Genomic DNA, 24,127 nt, shown 5'->3' with positions numbered 1-24,127 from the left:
AGTGTGGTGGGAGGGAGGCCCAGCCCGGCAGAAAGGATCTGTGCAGCAGAGCCGTGCCGAGGGCTCCTGAGCACAGTGCATTCTCTGCTTCAGTCCAGAAAGGGTTCACCTGTTCCAGAAGACAGCACCTGGACTTCTTTCTCCAGCCTGAGTGTTGACATGAAAAACTTAAATATCAAAATCGTTAAGAATATTCCCATTTTAGGACTGGGAAACTTACCTTTATCCTTTCCAAGTTCACACCATCATGCCTCCATCTTTCTCTCTGTTTATGGCAGAAATTTGTAACCTACTGAAGCTGACCATGTGATTCAGTCCCAAGGTAATAATAAGGTCACAGTTTTTTATTGCATTTTTTTTAACAAAGATTTATTTATTTATTTATTGAAAAGAAGTATGACAGAAAGAGGGAGAGACAGAGGAGAGAGAAGAGGTCTTCCATCTGCTGATTCACTCCTCAGTGGTTAGAATGACCAGGGCTGGGCCAGGCTGAAGCCAGGAGCCTAAAACTCCATCTGGGTCTCCCACATGGGTGGCAGGGGCCTGAGTACTTGGATCATCTTCTGCTGCTTTCCCAGACATTTTAATAGGCAGCTGGATCAAAAGTGGAACAGCCAGGATGCAAACCAGTGTTACGCCACACTGCCAGCCCCTTACTGCGTGTTTTTTTATGTTTTTTCACCAATATGGAGGAGACACAGTGAATGGCGACATTGATTGTGGCTCATCTTCCCTGTCCCACACACTTTCCTTATGCTTTGCAACTCTCTGGGTGGATTCCTCTTCCCAGCTACCAATCCAGTGTCTCCTCCTGCCTCTTCCCAGTCATTTCTGCTTTTCTTTCTAACTGTGCATCACGTGCACACACGCACACAGTTGGTCCTCTGTATCTGTGAGTTCCCTCTCTGTAGATTGAACCAACTATGGATTAGAATATTCTAAAACCATTTGCACCTGCACTGAACCTGGACAGACTTTTTCCTCTTCTCATTATTCCCTAAACAATATAGTATAGCAGTTAATTTACATGGAATTTATATTTTATTAGGTATTTTACATAATCTAGAGTTGAATTAAAGAATACAGCAAGATGCTCATAGATTATATGCAAAAAATACACCATTTTACATGAGGGACTTAAACATCTCCAAAATTTGTTATCTGCAGGGGTTCCTGGAACCAATCCCTTGCAGATTCTGAGGGGCAACTGTAGGTAAATCTAGTAGTGGACAGTGACAGAATCATGCTGGAAGCTTAGGGGCAGTTAACAAGTTGAGTGGGAAAGGTGAGGATGTTTGCTAGGGATGGGAGAAGGGAACGTCTAAGAACACTTACGAGTGCTCTTTCCTTATCATACACAATTTGTCTTTCTTCATCTGCATTCAGATTATTATTCATTTATCCAATCTACAAATATTTGAGGAGTATTGATGAGATACAAGATGAAGACCAACATCTGATAATAGGAAAGAAGGGCTGTGTCCCGTTCCCAGGCTGACCTGGGGTATGACCCAGAGTGGGCAGAGCCAGTGGTGTCCGCAGAGCTCTGACGGACTATCTGCTCTACCTCAGAGAAGTCAAAGCTATCATCAACCAGATCTGGGGACATGTCGGAAGCTGAGCATGGACAATGTAAGCCTTCTGGGGGAAATACTAGAATGGGATAGAACAAAGGATGAAGCATTGAGGTGGAGAGGGCCCAGGACTTAGGTGTGGACAGAGTGGGAGGTGTAACTCCAGGTGAGTTGAAGGCCAGAGAGGTCATGGGGCTTAGAGGAAGGGATCGAGTGTTCATGTGCACGGAGGTGGTTATCTGGTTTGTGTTTTAGAACTAGGAGCCTATTCAGCTCTCCAGGAGCATACCAATCCAGCATCCCAAGACCCAACAACCAAATCTACAATTCCCATGGGCAAAGTCCTAACCCAGGCCCTACCCCTTTTTGCTTATACGCTGGTCCTTATGATTAAGGCTCAGGGCAATGAAAGATGATTATATTGTCCAAGGAGATGCATAGAGCTGTTGTATTTGGAAGGAAATAGCCTTCCTCAAATGCAAAGCACTAAGATCCTATGTTAAAATAGCAGGATGGAGTTGTCTTGGAAGTGAGATTTTCATGCTGAAATTAACCATCCATCTCTGCCAACTGCAATAACTGGTCGAGGCCCCAGTGTAGGGGGTGGGTGTCAGGTAGATGGAAGAGCAGGCATTTGTTGACAAGAATAGATGCGGTATTATTATGGCAATTATCACATTATTTCTTGGCAGGCTTTGGTACTCAACATTCTATATCTGTCATGTTCTTTTTTTAAAAAAAGATTTTATTTATTTATTTGACAGATAGAGTTACAGACAGTGAGAGAGAGACAAAGAGAAAAGTCTTCCTTCTGTTGGTTTGCTCCCCAAATGGCCGCAACGGCCGGAACTGTGCCGATCTGAAGCCAGGAGCCAGGAGTTTCTTCTGGGTCTCCCATGCGGATGCAGGGGCCCAAGCACTTGGGCCATCCTCCACTGCTATCCCAGGCCACAGCAGGGAGCTGGACTGGAAGAGGAGCAACTGGGACTAGAACCAGTGCCCATATGGGATGCGGGTGCCACAGGTGGAGGATTAACCTAGTGTGCCATGGCGCCGGCCCCTGTCATGTTCTTATTTCTGGTTACTATCTTGGATTAGAATCAAATTTTATTAACTAGGTTTGCTTTTAATTTACACCTACAGTTTGAGAAACACACAAAAAATATTGCTTTTTTTTTTAAAGATTTATTTATTTATTTGAAAGTTACAATTACACAGAGAGAGGAGAGGCAGAGAGAGAGGTCTTCCATCTGCTGGTTCACTCCCCAATTGGCCAAAACTGCCAGAACTGCGCTGATCTGAAGCCAGGAGCCAGATCTCCCATGCGGGTGCAGGGCCCAAGGACTTAGGCAATCTTCTAGTGCTTTTCCAGGCCTTAGCAGAGAGCTAGATTGGAAGAGGAGCAGCCAGGACTAGAACCGGCATCCCATATGGGTGTCGGTTAACCCGCTGAGCCAGAGCGCCGGCCCCTAGATATTGCTTTTAGAGAAGGAAAATGGATAAAAAGGCTGGGGATAAAAGGCTTGCTTTTTCCAGTATATACCTTTTTGCATATTTTAAATTTTATATTATGTGTATGTATTACCTATTAGGGATAGTTTAACTGATTGATTTTTTAAATGATTGATTTTTAAAAGACTTATTTATTTGAAAGACTGTTACACAGAGAGGTAGAGCCAGAGAGAGCTCTTCCATTCCGCTGGTTCACTCCCAGTGATTGCAATGGCCAGAGCTGAACTGATCCTAAGCCAGGAGCCAGGAGCTTCTTCCAGGTCTCCCATGCGGGTGCAGGGGCCCAAGGACTTGGGCCATCTTGTACTGCTTTCCCAGGCCATAGCAGAGAGCTGGATCAGAAGAGGAGCAGCCAGGACTTGAACCGGTGTCCATATGGGATGCCGGTGCTGCAGGCTGGGGCTTAATTCACTGTGCCAAGCGATGGCCCCTAAATGATTTATTTTTAAAAGCTGTATCTTTAGCATTTAATTTCCTATGTAGAAACTATATTGATCTGCCATTGTCTCCACCCCAAATCTACCAGAATTTTGTTTTTATTAATTCCCTCTAAGAGCAACTATGTTTTTCCTCCCCTAGGATGAACTGAACTTACTTGGAAAACAAGGGGCCACATTGCTGTCCTGCTTCCAAGGACCAGCAACAAAAAATCCCACTGGCAGACTCAATCCCAGCGAACTGGAGAATGTAGCTACCATGGAAAGGTGAGTGAGTGAAGTGGAATCAATCTGCCTTTCCAGGGGAGAGCACGTAGACCTAGATCTTCTCATACAACCAAGGGCAGATGAGAACAGCTGCTTCCTGGGTCATGGTGGGGCCAAGAAAGAATAATATTTGAGACAACAGAGGGGAAAGATCATGTCCTCTGGCTTCTGCAGATAGAGACTTTTCATGAGAATTCCGTGTCCTTCTCTTAGGATACACTCCCATCCCAGGATGTCAAGGAGAAGGTAGAATTTTGGGGCTTTATTTCCAAACAACTGTTTGGCTTGGTGCTGTGCTTAAGCATGTGTGGTCTCAGATGGGAGCAAAAGAAGGCACCTTGAGGCTGCTTAAAGCCCAGTAAGTGCATCAGAAGCTGTTTCTGCCTGCCCTGCAGGTGTTCTAATTAGAAGATGGAAGATGTGGGGGACTGCACCACAGGTGATGCCAGCTTTTATATGGAGCTTGCCACAGTCAGTGACACTGACTGAAAGCCAGGGGTCATCTATGTGGGCCCATATGGATGCATGTGGAAACGAATGCTAATGCAGTATCGCTGTCTTATTTCTTTCTTGAAAGGTTACTAGTTCAGTTGGATGAGACAGAGAAAGCCTTTGGTCAGTTTTGGTTTGATCATCAACTGAAGCTTAACCAGTGCCTACAACTACAGCATTTTGAGCACAATTTTTGTAAGGTATTATTTTCTTGTGTGATGTCACTTCCTTTTCTGGTATGGTGACTTCTGGTTTTTTCTCCCTCCCACTCCACCCTGCATCAGGCTCCTCTCTAATCCTTTCTAGCCTTGCTGCTTCACAGAGCCCTCCCCTGCCCTGGCATCACCAAATACACACACACACACACACACTTCTTTAGTGGAGTAGCAGTATTTTAGAACCCCATCTTCCTGTTAATATACATGTCATTTAAGTGATGGTTTGTCTTCCTTTTTGATTGATAATCTGTTGAATAAGGCTTTAATATTCCATGTATACCCCCAACTTAATCTGAAAGTTAATGCATATATATATATGGATATATGTATGAATATATGTATCCATATATTAGTATATGGATACACACAAGGCCTGAGTCCTCTTTGGATTTTTGCTTTTTCTCAGCACGTAACAAACCGATACCTCCAGGTGAGCACTTGCTGGTTTACTGTTGTGCTCCTCTAATGTGTCTTGCAGGTGAAACTTGCCCTGGACAATCTGTTGGAAGAACAGGCGGAGTTTACATGTATTGGAGACAGTGTGATGCATGTGGAACAACTTCTTAAGGAACACAAAAAACTGGAGGAAAAAGGCCAGGTTTGTTTTCTGACATTTATTGTATTGTCAAAGAGGTTGTTGTGGATGTCCAGTCATTGCTGTTGTCAAAGGACACAGGAATAGCCAATCCTACAGTCAATCATGCCACCCTTACTTACCCAAGGCCCCCAAGGAGGTACCCACGTTAACAGCTGCAACAACTAATCCCAGCAGCACAGAGTTCTATCAAGGTTGCCAGAGCACTCAGCTGAGGTTGGAGGCTCAGGTCGGGAGAGGACTCTGGGGCAGCCCTGCCCTCTCGAGGGGTCAGTAGACCCGTGGGAGAAGGTCACAGTGGGTTTCTCATTCACCAGGTCTGTTATCCCAGAGACTCCCCATTCAGCAGAACTCCTCCCTGAGGCCCAGAGGTGGGGGCTGGGGTTGGTGGAAAGGGGAAGGAGGTACTTTAAAAGGAGAAACCAGGAACCAACAGAGTTTTATAACTGAAACAAGATGGATTAAGTGAGGGATGTTGGTCCACATTAGTTCTGTTGTTACATAGAATTAACAAGACTTTTTTCTGTTGCATACCTCAACAGTTTTAAATATCGAACTTGTAAAGCACTGTATGTTTTATGATTCCCATAAGAGAATTACACCATTTCCCAGATTAGCCCATAGTATTCTATTTTAAGTCCTTATACATTTGGCTTATTACAAAGTATGAAAATCGTGTCATCTCCTTCCACAGAAATTCTTTTCTGCTTTATGAAAAATTAGGTTCTCTATTTTTTCCTTTGGGGACGACTAAGGTCCCTGTGGTTAGCGCTTCCTTTCTGAGCTAGCTTGGAGACATGTTCCCCAGATGGTAATTTTGTAGTACTAGAGATTTGCTTCTCAAAGTGTGAGCCTCTGGTCGGCAGCAGAGGTGTCACCTGAGGAGACCTTATTAAAAATACAGGGGATGGACATTTAGCACAGTGATTAAGATGCTGCTGGGGATGCCTGCATCCCACATTAGAGTGCCTGGGCAAGAGTCTTGGCTCCACCTCCATTTCTAGCTTCCTGCTAATGTACACCCTGGGAGCAGCAGGCGATAACTCAAGTATTTGGTTCCCTGCCACCCACCTGGAAAATTCGGATGGAGTTTTGAGCTCTTGACGTTGGCCTAACCCCACCCCAACTGTTGTGGGCATTTGAGGAGTGAGCCAGCAGATTGAAAGATCTCTCTTTATCTTTCTGTTCGTCTCTGTCTTCATCATTCTGCCTTTCAAATAAAAAAAAAAATCAAGTATAATTTTGAAAGAAGAATCTAAAAAAAATTACAGAATCTCAAACCACACCTCAGAACCCAAATATGCACCTTAAAGAGATCCCAGGTGATTGCCTTTACCTTACAGTTAGAGACATACCGTTCTAAAGGATACAAAACCAAAGGCTCACTGACTGTTGTGGATTCTGAGTTGGAATTGCCACTGTACATGTGCGATACACAGACAGCCCTGTGCACGGTGATGCTGGGGAGTGCTCTTTCTGTTAACAGCAATCATTTGACAGCGAAACACTTCAGTGCTGAAACAACATGAGTCGTCAGAAACATTCATTAACGTGGAAACATTGAATTTCATATATATGCTGACTGTCTCAGATTCTCCTGGACAGTGCCAATTCATATGATTTTAGTTTTTTATAGGTAGCTCCTTATTAAATATAGATATTATATGCACAAATATAGGGGTTTTTTTTTGACAGGCAGAGTTAGACAGTGAGAGAGAGAAAGAGAGAAAGGTCTTCCTTCCGTTGGTTCACCCCCCAAAATGGCTGCTACGGCTGGCGCGCTGCGCCAATCTGAAGCCGGGAGCCAGGTGCTTCCTCCTGGTCTCCCATGCAGGTGCAGGGCCTAAGGACCTGGGCCATCCTCCAGTGCCTTCCTGGGCCACAGCAGAGAGCTGGACTGGAAGAGGAGCAACAGGGACAGAACCCGCAGTACCGGCGCCATAGGCGGAAGATTAGCCTAGTGATCTGTGGCGCCAGCCAAAATATAGGTATTTTATTAAGTATGTGTTATGTGTATAGATTTATGTATTAGGAAAAATACTTCATCAATAAACGTGCCATAGGTGTATCTGTCTTTGAAGGTGTCTACTGACCTGCCAGCTGGGCACTCAATCATCAGCAGGTGTTCCTTGTACCAGGCTCTGTGGGTATGGTGGTAACCCAACCAAGATCCTGCTCTCATGGAACTTAATATTCCGTGAGGCAGACACAGTTAATTAAAAAGCAGCTTAATAAAGAATAACATGAGATATTAGAAAGTGATACAAAGAAGACAACAAGATATGGGGTAGGTGTTTGACCTAGTGGTTAATATACCCACATCCCACTTTGGAGTAATTGGGTTTGGTAATTAACTCTGGCTGCAGACTCCAGCTTCCTGCTAATGCAGAGCCTGGAAGGGACTGGGTTTTGGATTGAGAATCTGGCTCCCAGCTTTGGCCTGGCCCAGTCCCTGCTCTTGCAAGCACTGGGGGAAAGAACCAGCAGATGAAAGCGTGGTCTCTCTTTTTTCTCTCTCTGCCTCTCTTATAAGACTAAGAAAACCAAGAGAGGGTAGAAAGTGACCGGGTGTGCTGTGTTAGCTAGAGTGGTCAGGGAAGGCTTCCCTGAGAAGGTGATCTTTTTTTTTTTTTTTTTTTTTTTTTTGACAGGCAGAGTGGATAGTGAGAGAGAGAGAGAGACAGAGAGAAAGGTCTTCCTTTTTGCCGTTGGTTCACCCTCCAATGGCCACTGCGGCCGGCGCATCTTGCTGATCTGAAGCCAGGAGCCAGGTGCTTCTCCTGGTCTCCCATGCAGGTGCAGGGCCCAAGGATTTGGGCCATCCTCCACTGCCTTCCCGGGCCATAGCAGAGAGCTGGCCTGGAAGAGGGGCAACCGGGATAGAATCCGGCGCCCCAACCGGGACTAGAACCCGATGTGCCGGCACCGCAGGCGGAGGATTAGCCTGCTAAGGCACGGCGCCGGCCAAAGAGAAGGTGATCTTTGATCTGAGGTCTGTGTGACCTTGCAGAGTGGGGAATTGCACCAATCCGGAGGCAACTGCAAGAGCAAAGGTTGGTGAGTTCAAGGAATGTTGCTGAGGCACAGCAAGCCAGGAGGAAATGATGTAGAACAGATGGCCGGGAGTCAGGCGGTCATGTTGGGCCCTAAGATTTGGATTTTATTCTTGGTGGAACAGGAGGCAAGTGGAGGGTACTCTGCATTTGATTTTGATGAATCTGCATGACTGCATAGCATTGTGTCTTCTGCCCACCTGCTTGGACTTGGGATCCTTGGTACATGCTTTAAAAGTTACTGACTAAAGTTGCAGATGAAACCTAGGGTCATGGGACACAGGAATGCTTTGTGAACTCATGACCCATTTTACGTGGGCAACATCTTTTTGTTTTTTAAAGATTTATTTATTATTTGAAAAGCAAAGTTACAGAGCAGCAAAGAGAGAAAGAGGTCTTCCATCCGCTTGTTCACTCCCAAAATGGCTGCAATGGCCAGAGCTGGGCCAATATAAAGCCAGGAGCCAGGAGCTTCTTCCGGGTCTTCCCACGCGGGTGCAGGGGCCCAAGGACTTGGGCCATCTTCTACTGCTTTCCCAGGCCCTAGCAAAGAGCTGGATCAGAAATGGAGCAACCGGGACTTAAACTGGCCCCCGTATGGGATGCCAGCACTGCAGACAGTGGCTTTACCCGCTATGCCACAGCGCAGCCCGTGGAAAAATTCTTAAACCTCAAAACAAACCCACCATGGATGACCTGTGGAGCCTGGACAGTTTGATTTTTACTAATAGTGTGCCTGGCTTATCTTGTTTTTAACTTTACTTGTAAAGGATACAATGCATGGATGCCTCTGCCTTTGGGGGAACCAACAGAGCTACTTTGTCATCACTGGGAGATTTTCCAATGTGTCTCCTCTCAGATTGCCAGGAGGCTTTGTTCTTTAGGTGGTTAGATGTGGCTGGTCTTTCCATTTGTCCTGTTAACTGTCAGCTGGTATCTGGCTAAAATCCATGAAATATCTGCCTAGGCCTTGTCCTTTCTCAGCACTCCGGGGTCCACTTCCCTCCCAACACATTCACCTGATTTTGGGTCATCGCCAGCTTCCTTATTGTGTGCAGTGGCGCCATCCTCCAATGTAATCTCTGAGCCAACTCGCTAACCAGGCTTCAGTCACTTGCTCGTCAAGCCTGTTCTCTATCTGGTTCTAGTTTGAGGGACTAGCGATCTTTTGAATAGTTCTTAATGATGCTGAGAGAAATGGTTTCAATCCCTGTCTTCTGTTAAAGCCGAATTTGCTCTAGGATTTTGGCTGTGAGGCCTCTTGAGACCTTTGGTAATGAGCTAGCAGGGAACAGATCAGGACAGGGTAGGGGAACCCAACCTTATTTCACCTTTGACCTCTTCCCCAAAGCTGACCTCTCTTCCCAAGATTACTAGGTCCAAAAAGGCAAAAACAAACAAACTCAAGCCATTCACATCCTAAGGATGTCATTTGGCTGGGGGATCATGGCTTTTTGCGTGTGTGTCTGAAGTTTTCGAACACAAGCAGAAGCAGATATACTGTTACAATAAATTCTCATGTGTCCATCACTTGGTTTCAACATCCATTAACTTGCCTTTCGTGCTTCACCTGGCCCACTTCCCCAGACACGCATGCTGTTCCTGTGTGAGTTTGTTCTGGATTCTGAGATATAGCAATAACACCCTCTTTCTCACCATTTTCTCTTACAGTGGACCCTTTCCTCATTCGTTTGCCATAGCAGCAAAGAGTCCACAGGGAAAATAAGTTATTATTGCAATAAAGATCTCTGGTTACATGATGCAACCTGTCTGTGCAGCTTTCTGGAACTCAGTATCTGAAAGAAAACCAGATAAGCTTGTGGTAAAAGCACCAGATTTCAGCCATTTCTTTCTCATTACTTCCTTTTTACTTTGAAAGTTTTGTTGATTATTTATTGTGAACAATAAAATAAGCTGCAATTTTAATGTTTTACAATAAAGTTTTTTTTGTAGGCACCAGAAGTATTTGGTGGCCATGGCTATGCACATCACTCATAGCACGGCCGGGAGGTGGGCTGGAAGGTGACAAGAACACACATTTTTGAGTCAGACAGAATTGGATTCAAATGTTGGCTCTACACTACCAGGTGTATGACTCCAGGCAAGTTTCTCAGCCTTTCTGAACACAGCCCCTTCATCTATAAAATGGAGATAACACTTGCTGCCTCTCAGCATCCCGGTAACAATTTGAAAGAGTTAGATGCAGGGTACAGAGTTAGTGAGCGCCTGGATCGTTAGTGGAGTTCAGTGCTTGGAAGTGGCTGTCATCACCCATTCATTTCCATAATGGCGAGCTCCCAGCCAGGCAGTGGTGGGATCAGGCAGCTCCTATTTTGAGTCTTGCCCCCAGACTTACCTGGACCTGTTACCATGACCCTGTTCAGTGTCTCAGGTGTCCCAAAGGGTGAGATGCCACATGCCAGGAAAAGGGCAGGCTGCAGCCACTGCAGGGCTTTGGAAGTGTCCTCTGATGCAGTCCCCTGGACCCAGAAAACTCTGTACTATTCTTAACAAATTAAGCAGTGGAACTTAAAAAAAAAAAAAGCCAACAGAGACTTCCTTGCCAAGCTTTCATGTTTCTATATTTAACTAAAGTCAGGCAAGTTTGAGCAACCAATGGAGGTCTCAAAGCTAAGGCAGAACAAGTGCGGCCATTTTTCTCCGTGTGTTGGTTAGAAGCAGATTCTGGAGCCAGACTGGCTGAGTGTGAAGTCTGGCTCTTTCCTGCTTGGGTCACCTTGGGTCACTGTGCCTCCACTTCTCTTATATAAAATAGTACCCGTTTCAAATACTTTGTTGTAAGGAGTACTAGAAATAATGGATGTAAAGCGTTCAGAACTGTGCCTGGCATTAAACTCTCAGCCAATATGAGTTCTTGTTATTGATGTCACAGAGATAGTGGAGTAAATTCTGTGCTACAAAACATTTCCTGAGTTCAATCTGCAGGAGCCAAGCCATGAAGTGAAAGTCTCTCCTGCACTCTTTATCCATTCTGCAAATATTTACCTGTCTCCAGCCATGCCAAGCACTGTTCTAACTTCTGAGGACATAGCAGGAACACAGCAGTAAAAATTACTGCCCAAGGAACTGGCATGCTAATCTTTCAGGCATGTGGCCAGTGTGAATCTGGGTCTGCTATTTCGAAGAAGTGCACTGGGTGTTTGTCCCTGAGTTCTTTCTATAGCCACTGTGTGGTTTGTGTCACTTTATGCCCACTTGAATTCTCCTTTTTGCTTTGCAAGCAATAATTTGTTCTTGAGTGCCTACTATGTGCCCTGTCCTGCTTTCAGTGGCATTAGAGTTAATCCTTGTCCACAAGGATCCATGGCATGGTAGATGCCATACATAAGTAATCGCAGTGCTGTGACCATGAGGGGCCGTGCTGTGAGTACAGAGGAGGGACATCAAAATAAAGTGGTAGATCCAGCGAAAGTGTCCCAGAGAAGCAAACTCTGAAAGGTGATTTAGATAGAATTAGCTGCAGAGGAGCGTAGGGTGAGGTGGGGATTGGGAAAGGGAAGGGTGGGGCAGCGGGTGGAGAAGGCAGGGAGGCCTGAGGCTTGAATATTTGGGGAGTGACAAATGGATCATGAGGATGGTTGCAGCAGAGAATGGAGTTGGTGTGGAGGAGGGGGAGTCAGGGAGAGGCACACTGAGCAATGTGCTAGGTACTGAAAGGCCCTGTGAGCCTTGCTTAGGAGTTTGCTCCTGAAGAGCTTGGAGTGGGGGATGGGACAGGAAAAGATCTGGAGCTCAGGAGTGATGCAGGTACACCGAGGCCTTGTGTTGGGATTGCTGTTGTGTCAGCTGTCCAGAGCGTGATTCAGAGGTGAGCCTGCGGGAGTTCGGAGGGGAGGCTGAAGTTTTCCCCGTGAGAAAGCACGGAGGCTTCAGCAGTCAGTGTCTGGAGCTGGTGGAGATGGGGTTAGAATAGCCAAGGCAGCAAACAGGATGTGGGTTCTGCAGAGCTTTGTGAATGGCTGGGGGTTGGAGAGGGGGTTGATATTGATGAAACCACAACCCAGTGCAAGCTAAGAGAGGGGCACTTGGTTCTTCCTTTGGAGTGGGACTGACTCTTTATTTCACTGAGAAAAACTGCACCAAGGCGAATGTGGCCTGCTGGGTGTTCCACGGGGTCAGCAGGTGCTTTGGGCTCTCTGCTCCCATAGACCTTTTTTTATTCCCCCTTTCCTTTTATTTTATTTTTAAAACTTTTATTTAAAGAGGCCGGCGCCGTGGCTCAATAGGCTAATCCTCCACCTTGCGGTGCCGGCACACCGGGTTCTAGTCCCGGTCAGGGCACCGGATTCTGTCCTGGTTGCCCCTCTTCCAGGCCAGCTCTCTGCTGTGGCCCAGGAGTGCAGTGGAGGATGGCCCAAATCCTTGGGCCCTGCACCCACATGGGAGACCAGGAGAAGCACCTGGCTCCTGGCTTCGGATCAGCGCGGTGCACCGGCCGCAGCGGCCATTGGAGGGTGAACCAACGGCAAAGGAAGACCTTTCTCTCTGTCTCTCTCTCTCTCACTGTCTACTCTGCCTGTAAAAACAAAAAAACAAACAAACAAACAAAAAAAAACAAAAAAAGCAAAAACAAAAACTTTTATTTAAAGAATATAAATTTCCAAAGTACAGCTTATGGCTCCCCCCCCCATAACTTCCCTCCCACCCACAACCCTCCCCTTTCCCACTCCCTCTCCCCTTCCATTCACATCAAGATTCATTTTCAATTCTCTTTACATACAGAAGATCAGTTTAGTATATATTAAGTAAAGATTTCAACAGTTTGCACCCACATAGCAACACAAAGTGAAAAATACTGTTGGAGTACTAGTTATAGCATTAAATCAGCACATTAAGGACAGAGATCCTACATGATATTTTTAAAAAATTGATTAATTTTCTATGCAATGTCCAATTTAAAACCAATGTTTTTTTTTTTCATTTTCAATTATCTTTATATACCGAAGATCGATTCAGTATATACTAAGTAAAGATTTCATCAGTTTGCACCCACACAGAAACACAAAGTGTAAAAATACTGTTTCAGTACTAGTTATAGCATTACTTCACATTGGACAACACATAGACCTTTTAGAGTGTGGCAGTCATTTGTGTTGGCTCAGGGTCAATGTCACATCACATAAGTCCAGCCAAGCAGCTCAACTGCTTCCACTTGCTCTCTAGTTCATTCATTTATTGTGTTGATCACATTTATTGGTTATCTACTAAGTGTGCTCATATAGCTTATATTTTATATCTATTTTAGTGTGAGTTGGTGGACAAAGGAAAAATCATAACTGCCAAGGTCCATTTAGATATTTATAACATCATTCACAAGTCATGCAACATTATCAACCGAACAATTAGCCTGCTGTAGATTTATTGAATTTTGAGTCCTGCCCCTGTTTGCCTTTGCAGGGCCTGTGGGCTGGACATTCCCCACCCCTGCGATAGAGATATGGTCTGTTAAAAAAAATTAGAACAGGGTAGGCAATGGGCAGTGTAGGAAGACACTAGAATTCTTGCATCGCATATCACGATGCCTTTTCAGAGTCCTGGCTGCTCCGCTTCTGATCCAGCTTCCTGAAAACATGCCCAAGCAGATGGTGGCTTCAGTGCTTGGGTCCTTGCCACCCACATGGGAGACCTGGTTGAGTTCTAGGCCCCTGACTTCAGCCTGGCTCAGCTCTGGCTGATGTGGGCATTAGAGGAGCGAACCAGCAGATGGAAGATCTCTCTGTGTCTGTCAATCTCAAATAAATAAATTTAAACAGAGTGGAGAACCTGAGTGGGTGGACTGGGGTCAGTGGCTGTCACTACTGTAGTCAGGGGAGGCCTTGTGAGGAGGTGACCCCGTGAGTGTAGGCTGCAGTGGCCGAGAGAAGGGCATCCCACACAAGGGTCCTGAGGAGGAGCTAGTTCAGGTCCCAGCCTTGTTTAATCACCTCTCTCGCCTGGGTCATGGTCTGTTCCCTGCCAGCCTGCCTGCTTCCCTTCTTGCCCTGCTGTTGTTGACACCGTACCTGGAACAAGCCTTCCAAGAACATGAGTGAGTCCTATCTTCAGAACCGCCAGGGACTTCCCATCACAATGAGGAAAAGCCCAAGTGCTTACCCTGGCAGCAAGGCTGTCCGGATCCCACTCCCCTCCCCCCATTTCCTATATGATTTTGGCCTCCGCTCCTTTCCTGCTTGTTCCCTGTACTCCAGCCACACCCGTCTCCTTCCTGCCACCTGAACTTGTCAAACACGCCACGAGCTTGTGGCCAGGCACTGCCTGGCTTGTCCCTCACAAGGTCTTGGCTCCTGCATTGAGGATTCCCGAGAATGCTTGCAGATTTGAGGATTTTCTAGAAGGACTCATAGGATTGAGCATATAGTTATGCTCATGGCTCTGATCTACTACAGTGAGAGAATATCAGCAAAGGCAAAAGGGCACGGGGCGAAGTCTGGAGGAAACCAGGCATGAACTCCAAGAGTCCTTTCCTAGTGCAGCCACACAGGCCACACTTCATTCCTCCATCCATGGATTGGGACCGCACGTGTGAAAACTCATCTGCCAGGCAAGCTTAGTGGAGGCCGAGTGCCCAGGGCTGGACATGGACTGGGGACTAGTCAGGTGCATGCCTGGCATGTACCCAAATCCCAGAAGGAGAGCAGGTGTTTGCACAGCACTCTGGGCATAGTAATCTGCAAATCTAGGGACAGCCTTGCAGGGGCACTTGCTCAGGGCCACAGTTTCAGGCCCGCTGGGCCCATGCTGCTGCACAGCTCAGGCGGCACCTTCCCAGTGCAACCTCACCTTGCCACCCAATTCGGAGTAGCAACCTCCTGTTTAAAGTAGGGCACCCTAGGCCGGTGCCACGGCTCAATAGGCTAATCCTCTGCCTTGCAGCACTGGCACACCGGGTTCTAGTCCCGGTCGGGGCGCTGGATTCTATCCTGGTTGCCCCTCTTCCAGGCCAGCTCTCTGCTCTGGCCCGGGAGTGCAGTGGAGGATGGTCCCTGCACCCCATGGGAGACCAGGATAAGCACCTGGCTCCTGCCTTCAGATCAGCATGGTGCCCCGGCCGTGGCGGCCATTGGAGGGTGAACCAACAGCAAAAAGGAAGACCTTTCTCTCTGTTTCTCTCTCTCACTGTCCACTCTGCCTGTCAAAAAAATAAATACAATTAAAAAAAAAATAAAGTAGGGCACCCTGCCTTCCCTCCTTGTAGGGTTTTTCTCCTTAGCACACATCACCACTTAAGACACTGTCAGCATCCAATTTCTTGTTTATCACCCATGCCAAGCTTCACAAGGACGGGGATTTTGCCTGCTTTCTCTACAACTGACCCCCGGCACCTGGGACAAGGTTTGGGACATGGTAGTCCTCAGTGACATGTAGTGGATGAAGCAGTGAGTGCTGAGGGACAGGAAAATGTGACACACGTGGCTAGAGGAAAGCTGTGCAGAAGGAGGGAAATACCTACCGAGCACTGGGTCGGAGCAGCCGGGGGCTTTGTGGACCTTGCAGTGGGGTTAAAGAAGCATATCCCTTAACTAAATCTCTTTAAGATGTATTCATTTATTTGAAAAGTGGAGTTAGAGAGACAGAGACAGAGACAGAGATCTTCCATCTGCTGGTTCACTCTCCAAGTGGCTGCAAAAGCCAGGGGCCAAGCCAGAAGCCTGGACCTACGTCTGGGTCTCCCACGTGGGTGCAGGGGTCCAAGCACTTGGACCACCTTCTGCTGCTTCCCCAGGTGTATTAGCAGGGAGCTGGATCAGAAGTAGAGCACTGGGGGCCGGCACTGCGGCTCAATAGGCTAATCCTCCGCCTGCGGTGCCGGTATTCCGGGTTCTAGTCCTGGCTGACGCACCGGATTCTGTCCTCGTTGCTCCTCTTCCAGCCCAGCTCTCTGCTGTGGCCTAAGAGGGCAGTGGAGGATGGCCCAAGTCCTTGGGCCCTGCACCTGCATGGGAGACCAAGAGGAAGCACCTGGCTCCTGGCTTCGGATTGGTGCAGAGCGCCGGCCATGGTGACCATTTGGGGGGTGAACCAACAGAAGGAAGATCTTTCTCTCTGTTTCTCTCTAACTCAGTGGTCTAACTCAGCCTGTCAAAAAAAAAAAAAAAAAAAAAAAAAAAAAAAGAAGAAGTAGAGCACTGTGGACTTGAACCGGTACTCTGATATGGGATGCTGGCATTGCAGGCAGCAGCTTAACCTGTGCCATAATACTGGCCCCTAAAATAATTTTTGTTACCTAAAAATGTAATAGACTTATAAGTTGTAAATATTTATGGGGTACTATGTGATGTTTTGTTACATGTGTACATTGTGTACTATGCAGTTAGGGTAAATATAGCCTTTCAAACATTTTTTTACAGTGAAAACATTAAAAAATCCTCTCCTAGTTTTTTAAAATAAATATAAAATAAATTAAAATTATCTATCTTCTCCCTACTATAAAAAAGAAACCCAGAACTTATTCCTGTTTAGCTGTAGTCTAGTACCCATCAATCATCTTTGCCACATCAGCCCCTCCATCCCATCCTCCTTCTCACATTTTGTTTTTAACTTCTATGTGATCATCTATTTCTTTTTTTTTTTTTTTAAGATTTATTTTTTTATTTGAAAGCATTACAGAGAGAGATAGAGACAAAGAAAGAGGTCCTCCCTCTGTTGGTTCACTCCCCAGATGGTTGCAATGGCTGGAGCTGCGCCAATCTGAAGTCAGGAGCCAGGAGCTTCTTCTGAGTCTCCCATGTGGGCACAGGGGCCCAAGGACTTGGGCCATCTTCTACTACTATCCCAGGCCATAGCAGAGAGCTGGATTGGAAGAGGAGCAGCCGGGACTAGAACCGGTGCCCACATGGAATGCCGGCGCTTCAGGCCAGGGCTTTAACTCACTGCGCCACAGCACCGGCCCCAATCATCTATTTCTTAAAACTTCACATTTGAATGAGATAATATGATATTTGTCTTTCTGTGCTTGTCTTATTTCACTTACCATGACCTCCCTTTCCATCTGATTTGTTGCAAATGACAAGATGTCATCCTTTTCATGGCTGAGTAATATTCCATGTGTATGGATGCCACATTTTCTTTATTCATTCATCAGTGATGGACATGGGGTGTCTCCGTTTCCTGGCTGTTGTGAACAGCGCTGCCATAAACACAGAGTGCAGGTGTCTTTTCACTGATGGATTCATTTCCTTTGGGTATACAGCCAGAAGTGGGGTGGCCGGGCCCTATGGCAGTTCTGTTTCTACTTTCTGAGGAACCTCTCACTGTTTTCCGTAATGGCTGTGCTGATTTACATTCCCACTAACAGTGTGCAGGAGTTCCCTATCTCCATATCCTTGCCAACACTTGTTATCTTTTGTCCTTTTGTTAATAGTTAATCTTTTTTTTTTTTTTTTTTTTTTTTTTGACAGGCAGAGTGGATAGTGAGAGAGAGAGAGACAGAGAGAAAGGTCTTCCTTTTTGCTGTTGGTTCACCCTCCAATGGCCGCTGTGGCCGGTGTATCGTGCTGATCCGAAGCCAGGAGCCAGGCGCTTCTCCCGGTCTCCCATACGGGTGCAGGGCCCAAGCACTTGGGCCATCCTCCACTGCCTTCCCGGGCCATAGCAGAGAGCTGGCCTGGAATAGGGGCAACTGGGACAGAATCCGGCGCCCCGACCGGGACTAGAACCTGGTGTGCCGGCGCTGCAAGGCGGAGGATTAGCCTGTTAAGCCACGGCGCCAGCCAATAGTTAATCTTACTGGAGTGAGCTATTACCTCACTGCAGCATTGATCAGTATTTCTTTGTGGTTTTTTTTTTCCTTAAAGATTGATTTGAAAGGCAGAATTACGGGGGGGGGGGGGGGGGAGGAGGGGAAGGTGGGATGGGGAGAAAGGGTTTACTTCCCAAATGGCTACAACAGCCAGGACTGGACCAGGCCAAAGCCTGGAGTCTGGAACTCCATCCAGGTCTCCCATGTAGGTGGCAGGGGCCCAAATAGTTAGGCCATCTTCTGCTGCTACTTTCCCAGGCACATTAGCAAGGAATTGTGTTGGAAGTGGAGCAGCTAGCACCTGAACCAGTGCTCATGTGGGATGCTGGCATCGGGTGGCAGCTTAACCACTGTGCCACAGTGCAGGCCCCTTGATTGACATTTCTCTGATGGACAGTGAAGTTGAGCATATTTTCATATACCTGTTGGCCATTTGTATGTCTTTCTTTGAGAAATATCTGTTTAAGGGGCCGGCGCTGTGGCGTAGCCGGTAAAGCCACCGCCTACAGTGCCGGCATCCCATATGGGTGTCGGTTCTAGTCCCAGCTGCTCCACTTCCAATCCAGCTCTCTGCTATGCCCTGGGGAAGCAGTAGAAGATGGCCCAAGTCCTTGGGCCCCTGCACCTACGTGGGAGACCCGGAAGAAGCTCCTGGCTCGTGGCTTCGGATCAGCGCAGCTCCGGCCATTGTGGCTAATTAGGGAGTGAACCAGTGGATGGAAGACCTCTCTCTCTCTCTCTCTCTCTCTGCCTCTGCCTCACTGTAACTCTTGACTTTCAAATAAACAAATAAAATCTTTAAAAAAAAAAAAAGAAAAGAAATATCTGTTTAGATCCACTGTCCATTTTTAAATTGGATTATTTGGTTTATTATTGAGTTGTTTGAGTTCTTTCTATATTCTGGATATTAACCCCTTGTCTGATGTATAGCTTGCAAATATTTCCTCCCATTCTGTGGGGTGTTTCTTCACCCTGTCAGTTGCTTCCTTTTCTCACAAAAGCTCTTTAATTGAATTTATCTATTTTTGCTTTTATTTCCTGGGCTTTTAGGGTATGGTCCAGAAAAATCCTTGCCCATTCCAGTGCCCTAAAGTCTTCCCACTATGTTTTCTGTCAATAATCTGAAAGTGTCAGGCCTCATATTTAAGTCTTTACTTCATTTTGGGCTGATTTTTATAAATGGTGGGAGATAGGAGTCTAGTTTTATTTTTTTGCCTGTGGATATCCAATTTCCCCCACATCATTAGTAAAAAGACTATCCTTTTTCCAATGCATGTTCTTAGCACCTTGGTCAGAGTATCAGATGGTTAGGGATATGTGGATTTACTTCTAGGATCTCAATTCTGCTCCATTGGTCTACAGATCTGTTTTAATTACTGTAGCTTTATTATATATTTTAAAGTCAGGTAGTATAATGCCTTCTGCTTGGTTATTTAGGGTCTCTTGTAGTTCCAAATGAATTTTAGTAATATTTTTCTAGTTGTATGAAAAATATCATCCGGATTTTGACAGGGATTGAATTGCATCTGTAAATTGCCTTGGGTAGTTTACACGTTTTGATGATATACTCCATGAACACAGGATGCTTTTCCATTTCTTTGTGTCTTCTTTATTTTTTGACGGGCAGAGTGGACAGTGAGAGAGAGACAGAGAGAAAGGTCTTCCTTTGGCCGTTGCTTCACCCTCCAATGGCTGCTGCGGCTGGCGTGTTGTGGCAGATGCATCGCGCTGATCTGAAGCCAGGAGCCAGGTGCTTATCTTGGTCTCCCATGGGGTGCAGGGCCCAAGGACTTGGGCCATCCTCCACTACACTCCCTAGCCACAGCAGAGAGCTGGCCTGGAAGAGGAGCAACTGGGACAGAATCCGGCGCCCCGACCGGGACTAGAACCCGGTGTGCCGGCGCCGCAGGTGGAGGATTAGCCTATTGAGCCGCGGCGCCAGCCATGTCTTCTTTATTTTTAATAAGTCAATTTTATATAAATTTGATTATAGTTTTCATTGTAGAGATCTCTCATCTCTTTGGTTAAATGTATTCCAAGGCATTTTTTGTAGTTATTGGAAGTTGGATTGCTCTCTCTCTCTTTTTTAAAAGATTTATTTATTTATTTGAAAGTCAGAGTTACGCAGAGAGAGAGAGAGAGAGATGTCTTCCATCTGCTGGTTCACTCCCTAAATGGCTGCAATGGCTGGAACTGGGCCGATCCAAAGCCAGGAGCCAGGAGCTTCTTCCAGGCTCAGGGCCAAGTCTCTCCTTCTTTTTCTCTTTCTTAATAGGGGGTTGAGAATCTCTTGTGATTTGTACTTAACACTGTGCTGTTCTGCCCTTGAGCTTATCACAACTACAATAATTTCATGAGTTGTATAATTTAGTTAATACCTGAATTCTCCATTAAACAAAAAATCCCTGGCTTGCTAACATAATATTCTCACTATCTAACCCCCAACTCGACAAATATTTGAATGAAAGATGGGCTGTTCTTCAGAGTGTACATGAACCTGGATTGGGCTTTGCTTCCCGGGAACTAGAACACACCACAGAGCTTTCTCAGGCTCCCCAGTCTGAGACCTGGGTCAGCATCTTTTGTACGCACACTGCCAGGCAGTAATCAACCTCACATGTCCTGACTTCTAATGCTGGGCTGTGGATGTTCATTTTGCAGGAACCCTTGGAAAAGGCCCAGCTGCTTGCTCTGGTTGGGGACCAGTTCATCCAAAACCACCATTACGCAGTGGACACCATCAGGCCCAGGTGTGTGGAGCTCAGGCACCTTTGTGACGACTTCATCAATGAAAACAAGAAAAGATATGACATTTTAGGAAAGTCCTTGGAGCTGCATAGACAGCTAGACAAGGTGAGCGAAACAAAGCCATGAACATGATATGTCTGCAAGATTTTCTGTAAGATGGTTTGAACCGTACCTTTCCTCCCTGCCTTCCACGATTGCTGACAGCTTCGAGTATTTTATACAGAAAAAAAAGCACTCCAGAGGCATTATGAAACTACCCCAGTTCTGGGTGGGAGAGGGACTGAAGGTAGCAGGTGCCCCAGCTGTCCCTCCCCGTCCCGTGAAATTAACAAAAGCCCATTTTCCTCCATGTGGAACCAGATTTAAAGAATGTGTTTGGGCCTGGTCCTCCAAGGACATTTCTTTACTTCTTTTCAGGTGTATTTAAGCCACTGCTATATTTGCAAAATGTTTTCCTCATGCAAAGGCTGTTTATTGTGCACCTAACTCTATTGTGTCTTCTATTTAGTCTTCTAGACAGCCTATGAGGAAGATATTAATGGCTTTATCGTGCAGGCAGAAGTGGAAATTGAGTGTGGTTAAGTCAATGGGTCTCAAAATTTAGTCCCCGAGAATCACACAGGGTATGGGTTATAATCACAGATTTCCTAGCGTACCACCCTGGAGACTTAGATTCTGTAGGTCTGGGGTGATACCCAGTATTTTAGACAAGTGCCCAAGTGCATCTGGTCCAGGTGGAGTAGGTGCTGCAGGGACAACTCAGAACTCTGGGGATAAGTGGTGCCCCAAGGCCATGCCTACCCCATATAGGGGAAGCCAAATTTGAAACCGTGACTGCCAGCCTCCAACCCCAGTTTTCCTAGGCTAGACAACAAGGCTGTGTGCACAGGGCCTCACAGGGAGAGGGGTAGGCAGACCATGGTGCCCTCTGAAGGTGACCTCTACAAATTCCTCGTCAGTACAAGCACTGCCTTCTGGAGCCTTCCCTGTCAGCTGTTCCCCGGCAGCATGTGGCTGGCGGCCATGAGTCAGCATACTCCATTCCCACAGCTGTTTCTCTCCCATGGCTGGGGGCACCCACCCAGGCTGTTTACATTATTCCATTGCCAAAGGGATTTTAACATCAATGAAATGCAGTTGTTCCAGAAGCAAGTGGCTCAGAAGGGGCTGGTGTGGAGCCTGCCCTGTGTGCTGAGCTCATTGCAAGATCAGCTGCTGTTTTCCTGACTCCATTTCTGCTCCAGAGAGAATAGTGTGTGTGTGTGTGTGTGTGTGTGTCTGTGAAAAAGACTCTGCAGAACCAGCTCAATGTTTTCTGCCCTTCTAGGTATGGTATGTAAAGAGAAAGCTTTCACAATATATATCAAAGTATGAGAATCCAAAAATGTAGGGAGGAAGGAAAAAGTTAAGCATGGGCACTTATACATCTCATCTCCCTCCCCTGTCAGTGATAAGCATTAGGCTTAAACTATCTTTGTTATTTTTTGTTAGTCTTAATGCAGTACATGTTCAGTGTGGGACAATTTAGGAAAAAATAAAGACAAATATCTAAGTTACTTATCATTTTCCCAGTTAGAGAGAGCCACCTTGGAGTGTTTCCTTTTTGACCTTTTCCTCTGTGTATTTTGCATTGTTCTTCTGGTCACACAGTGGATGGAAATGCACTGGTAACTTCTTTGCACATAAATATTCAGGCAGCCTAGGGCCCACTGTCTTTCTCTTAGGGATCTTAGTGAAGTTCAGAAGAGCAAAGAAAATGAGTCTTTTTTAAAAAAAGATTGAATTGTTAGAATTCACCACCTATCTGATTTCCTCCTAGCATCCAGAAACCTTGAGTACTGCTGTTCTGAATTACAAAGAACATTTTTGCGTTCTTGGATGCTTCTTTGGAAAGACAAATGCCAATAAATGCAAATGTGAGTCACTGGGAAATTCAGAGGGAAGTGATATTTTTGTGAAAAGAAACATTCCCTCCACCAGGAAAGCATGTAGGGGCCAGGTCTAATGCCCCATTAATTGCTTTGTGCTCTCCTAACCAATTAAGACGCAAGCCAAGAGGCCTAGCAGGTAAACTAAATCAAAAAGCCATCGATGCCTTAGAAATACATAACTCTCTGCTCCTGGAAAGACAGCCATTCCTGCCAGTGGGAAAGACAAGAATGATTATATGATTAATTTTAATGAATGAGTGATTTCCCTGAGGAATGGACAGATTTGGTTTGGGATTGTCCACCTCAGTTTTATTCACAGTGGTTAACTCGCTGAACTTTGTGCTGTCCCTTGGCAATTTCCCATTGTCTCAGAATGCTTGTAGGCCCCATATGAGTTCAAGCCTCCTAAGGATTGAGCTGGCTCTGAGTTGCGGTCAGGCTAACTGCACTGGGCACTGTGTTTCTTTTCTAAAGGTCAGCCAGTGGTGTGAAGCAGGGATCTTCCTCTTGGCTTCCCAAGCTGTAGACAAGTGCCAGTCTCGAGAGGGGGTTGACGTTGCCTTGAATGACATTGAGACATTCCTGAGCACAGCCAAGGAGTGCCGGTTGCTCAGCCCCAAGGAGTTTTACAACCAGTTTGAGCTGATACTCACCCCCGATGTAAAGGTAAGCTTTCTGGCTGAATTTTGATGCTGTGCTTGGAAAGGGGGTGAGGAGGAGAGGCTTTCACAACATCCATGCAGGACGCACTGAGCAGCCTGTGCACAGTGGGCTAGGCTATTCTCTCTCTTTTTTTTTTTTTTGTTTTTTTTTTTTGTTTTTTTTTTTTTTGACAGGTAGAGTTATAGACAGATGGAGAGAGAGACAGAGAGAAAGGTCTTCCTTCCGTTGGTTTACTCCCCAAATGACCACTATGACTGGTGCTGTGCCAGTCCAAAGCCAGGAGCCAGGTGCTTCTTCCTGGTCTCCCATGCAGGTGCAGGGGCCCAAGTACTTGGGCCATCCTCCACTGCCCTCCTGGGCCACAGCAGAGAGCTAGACTGGAAGAGGAGTAACTGAGACTAGAACCTGGTGCCCATATGGGATGCCAGCACCGCAGGCGGAGGATTAACCAAGTGAGCTGCAGCGCCAGCCCCTAGCTAGGCTATTCTTAAATAAAGCTTTTTAAAAGATTTGGTGATTGATCTGAAAGGCAGAGTGACAGAGAAGGAGGGAGAGAGATGTGGGAGGAGAGAGAGAGGAGAGAGATCAATCTCCCATTCACTGGTTCACTCCCCAAATTGTCGCAACAGCCAGACCAGGCCAAAGCTAGTAGCCAGGAACTCTCTCCAGGTCTCCCACATGGATGGCAGGGACAGAGCACTTGGGTCATCATCCACTGCCTTCTCAGGCACACTAGCAGGAAGCTGGATTGGAAGCAGAGCAGCTGGAACTCAAATTGGCACTCCTGTAGGCAACGCCAGTGTGACAAGTGGCAGCTTCATCCACTGCTCCACAGTGACAGCCCCATGGCTAAGCAGCAGTCAAGCTGAGGTGGCCT

The 24,127-nt window shown here is 46.4% G+C and overlaps 1 protein-coding gene across 1 annotated transcript in view; it reads left to right on the top strand.

Annotated features, from left to right (window-relative positions):
* Positions 1–24,127, top strand: part of MCF2L2 (MCF.2 cell line derived transforming sequence-like 2) — a 256,883-nt gene that overhangs the window by 114,230 nt on the left and 118,526 nt on the right. The window contains exons 8-12 of the mRNA XM_062210313.1: positions 3,666–3,790; positions 4,368–4,482; positions 4,979–5,098; positions 20,570–20,761; positions 23,062–23,253. Of these exons, the coding sequence (XP_062066297.1) occupies positions 3,666–3,790; positions 4,368–4,482; positions 4,979–5,098; positions 20,570–20,761; positions 23,062–23,253 (744 nt within the window). The remainder of the gene's footprint in view (positions 1–3,665; positions 3,791–4,367; positions 4,483–4,978; positions 5,099–20,569; positions 20,762–23,061; positions 23,254–24,127) is intronic.

The sequence above is a fragment of the Lepus europaeus genome, chromosome 2 (genome assembly GCF_033115175.1).
Source record: "Lepus europaeus isolate LE1 chromosome 2, mLepTim1.pri, whole genome shotgun sequence".
NCBI classification, from domain to species: domain Eukaryota; kingdom Metazoa; phylum Chordata; class Mammalia; order Lagomorpha; family Leporidae; genus Lepus; species Lepus europaeus.
Note: the sequence above shows the minus strand (reverse complement) of the source record. Positions and strands in the feature narration are given on the sequence as shown.